This window comes from Triplophysa rosa, linkage group LG20 (genome assembly GCF_024868665.1).
Source record: "Triplophysa rosa linkage group LG20, Trosa_1v2, whole genome shotgun sequence".
Taxonomy (NCBI): Eukaryota; Metazoa; Chordata; class Actinopteri; order Cypriniformes; family Nemacheilidae; genus Triplophysa; species Triplophysa rosa.
Genome location: NC_079909.1, coordinates 986,428 through 989,178, shown reverse-complemented (window position 1 = coordinate 989,178; position 2,751 = coordinate 986,428). Strand labels below are relative to the sequence as shown.

The 2,751-nt window shown below is 38.7% G+C and overlaps 1 protein-coding gene across 1 annotated transcript in view; it reads right to left on the bottom strand.

The window, feature by feature from the left end:
• Window positions 1–2,207: 2,207 nt before the first annotated feature.
• LOC130571612 (C-C chemokine receptor type 8-like) overlaps window positions 2,208–2,751 on the bottom strand; it is a 1,584-nt gene continuing 1,040 nt past the window's right edge. The window contains exon 2 of the mRNA XM_057362738.1: window positions 2,208–2,268. Coding sequence (XP_057218721.1) covers window positions 2,208–2,268 — 61 coding nt within the window. The remainder of the gene's footprint in view (window positions 2,269–2,751) is intronic.

Sequence of the window (2,751 nt, the reverse complement as noted above, 5' to 3'; positions counted from 1 at the left end):
TGAGATGTAAAAACGTAAACAACCCATGGCTTTCTCACATAAAACCTAAGGGCTCTGTCCCGATCCTGCCACACGACTAGAAATTCATGAACAAGAAGGCAGGACCGTGACAATCTTATTCTACTCAATTCAATACCTTTCAAATCAAGTTGAATATGGAGAGCCAAAGCGCGTTGTATGACATATCAGTGTGTAATATTTAATTTGTGTCTCTTATTCTTTCTATTTTGTAAAGACAAAGCATTGGTTTAATAAATATGATGCTATACATATAAATGGGAAATTTATTGTATCAGAGCACAATCTGTGTATAAATTTTTTCTTAGATGACCCATTAAGAATTTTGATTAAATACTGGTGCATTCACTGGCACAGTGCAGAACTTTAAATCTGACCTCATGTAACGGAGGCCAGCGAGAGAGAGCTGGCAAACCTCACTCCCCGACCTACAGAGACGCTCTAGCGACAGACGCTAGAGGCTGAGGTCTTTAGCCTCCTCGTTAGAGCGCTCGTCTCCCATGTGGACCGACGCAGAGCGGGGCGAGTAGGACCGGTAACAGTGCATGGTGCCGTGACCCGGATGGGAGTGAGGTTTGTGATGAGTGATGGGGGGTGAGTGTAACGGAGGCCAGCAAGAGAAAGCTGTGCAAGATAAACCTCACTCCCTGACCAACAGAGACGCTCTAGCGACATGCTAGAGGTTGCGGTCTCCCATCTGGACTGATGCTGGTTCGAGGCCCGCGCAGAGCGGGGTGAGTAGGACTGGTAACACTCACTAATATATATATATTTTTTAAGACTAAAATGTGTACTGTATAAGACTTTGGAGAAGATTTCATAGAAGTGACTTGGAACACGGAACTTAAAGCAACACTATAGAACATTTGCTCACGGTTCCCCCATGTGGTTGATAAGTGCAATTGTCTGTTACTAGTGTTGTAAATAATGTGGCTGTATAAGCTTCCCCGTGGGCAGCCCGATACACATGAATTTGTTTACTAAGCTGATGGAACCGGCGAAACGTAATTTAGAAACCATGGGCCCTATTTTCACGATCTACACTGGGTTCCAAATTATTATGCAAATGATATCTTTCTCTGGTTTTCCTAATTTGTCGATGCAAATGACAGTCAGTATAATTTTCAAGTAATCAACAGTTAGGGTACATTTGGAATTTTATTGAACAAACCTCCCACTGACAACAGTATTTATTTAAAAAATGAAAAACTCAAAATGCACTGTTCCAAATTATTATGCACAACAGAGTTTGAAAACATTTCATAGGTTGTAAAAAACTGAAAATGGTCATTTGTTAAGTGCTAAGCAAGACAAATAGTCTTATACGAGTAAATGAAAAGGCAGGTTCTGCACTGTAAAAAAACATTCAGTAAAAATACGAATAAATTACTAGCAGAAAATTACCAGTACATTTTCCTTTATTTTACGGACATTTCCATTAATGCTAATTAATGTAATTTAATGCCGTGCAAAATGTAAAATACAGGTAAAACAACTCTGAAAAATGAATACGTAAAATCCATTCATATTAATACAGTATATTGTGCCCTATTTTTACGGATTTTTTTTAGAGTGTGTGTTATCAAGGCTTATGTCATATTCATTTTTCAAATAATAATTGATCACAGGAATAGTGATGGGAAGTCGTCCCAAACGATCCTTATAAATCTAATAAACTTCCAAATTTGCACACACCAGATATACAAATTTATAACGAAGCATTGCAAAACTATGTTTTGATATCTACATGTAACACTGATTGCTGGATTTTTTTTTAGATTGCTGGAAGCAAACTAAATTGTATTTCCATGCATGCATGCATGACTATGATCCATGCAAATCATAAACAAAGCGTTCAAAACTTGTGATATTACCCATTTCTGTGGTTGATGTAAATACAAAAACATGGGAAAATATGACAATGGGTCATTGTTTGGTCATTAAAGCATTTTATTGAAAACATCTGACAATAATCATACAGCCTATAATAAACCTCATAAATGTCATCTGGTCGTAAATAAACAGGATAAACTCAAGTCTGTAATCGATTTGGGAGGTAACGTATGCCATTTAAGCTACTCAATGTAAATTTCATTCCCGGACTCATAAATCCAAGCTTAGAGCAAAGATTCAATTAAAGTGATTGTCAATGTTCAAATACAGTTATAACAATCTGAAAATAGCTTCGTTTAGTCAAATTTTGCAGCTGAAGCGGGAGATTTTTCCAGTGCGCTGCAGATAAAGAACAGGCTGAACAAAACCAGCCAGCACAAAACAGAGATAACCTGAAAGCCAAACTTCCGGTCTGTCCACGTAATTGTGTGTCACAATGTAAAAGAATCCTGTAATAGTAATCGGACCATACGTGAGAACTGTTGTCACGGTAGTTATGAGAATGAGAAAAAACGCTCTTCTCTTCATGTGGTTTTCCTCCCCTCTCTCTCTCCCTCTCTCTCCTGGTCCTGACTGCTTCAGAGCTCTGAGAACAGCCGAAAGGCAAAATAACTTGATAAAGAGGAAGACAAGTAGCTGCATTGTCAAAAACCATACATAAACAGCATATTGCGCATCTAAAGTAAACATGCAGAGAAAACAGGAGCTGAGACAAATGATCCAGGCAGCGGTGCAGCAGATCACTCGATATCTGAGAGGTTTGTACTTCAGAAAGGTTACAGGATGAACCACCGCCAGGTAACGCTCCACACACATCAGACACTGAAACAGAGGACGACC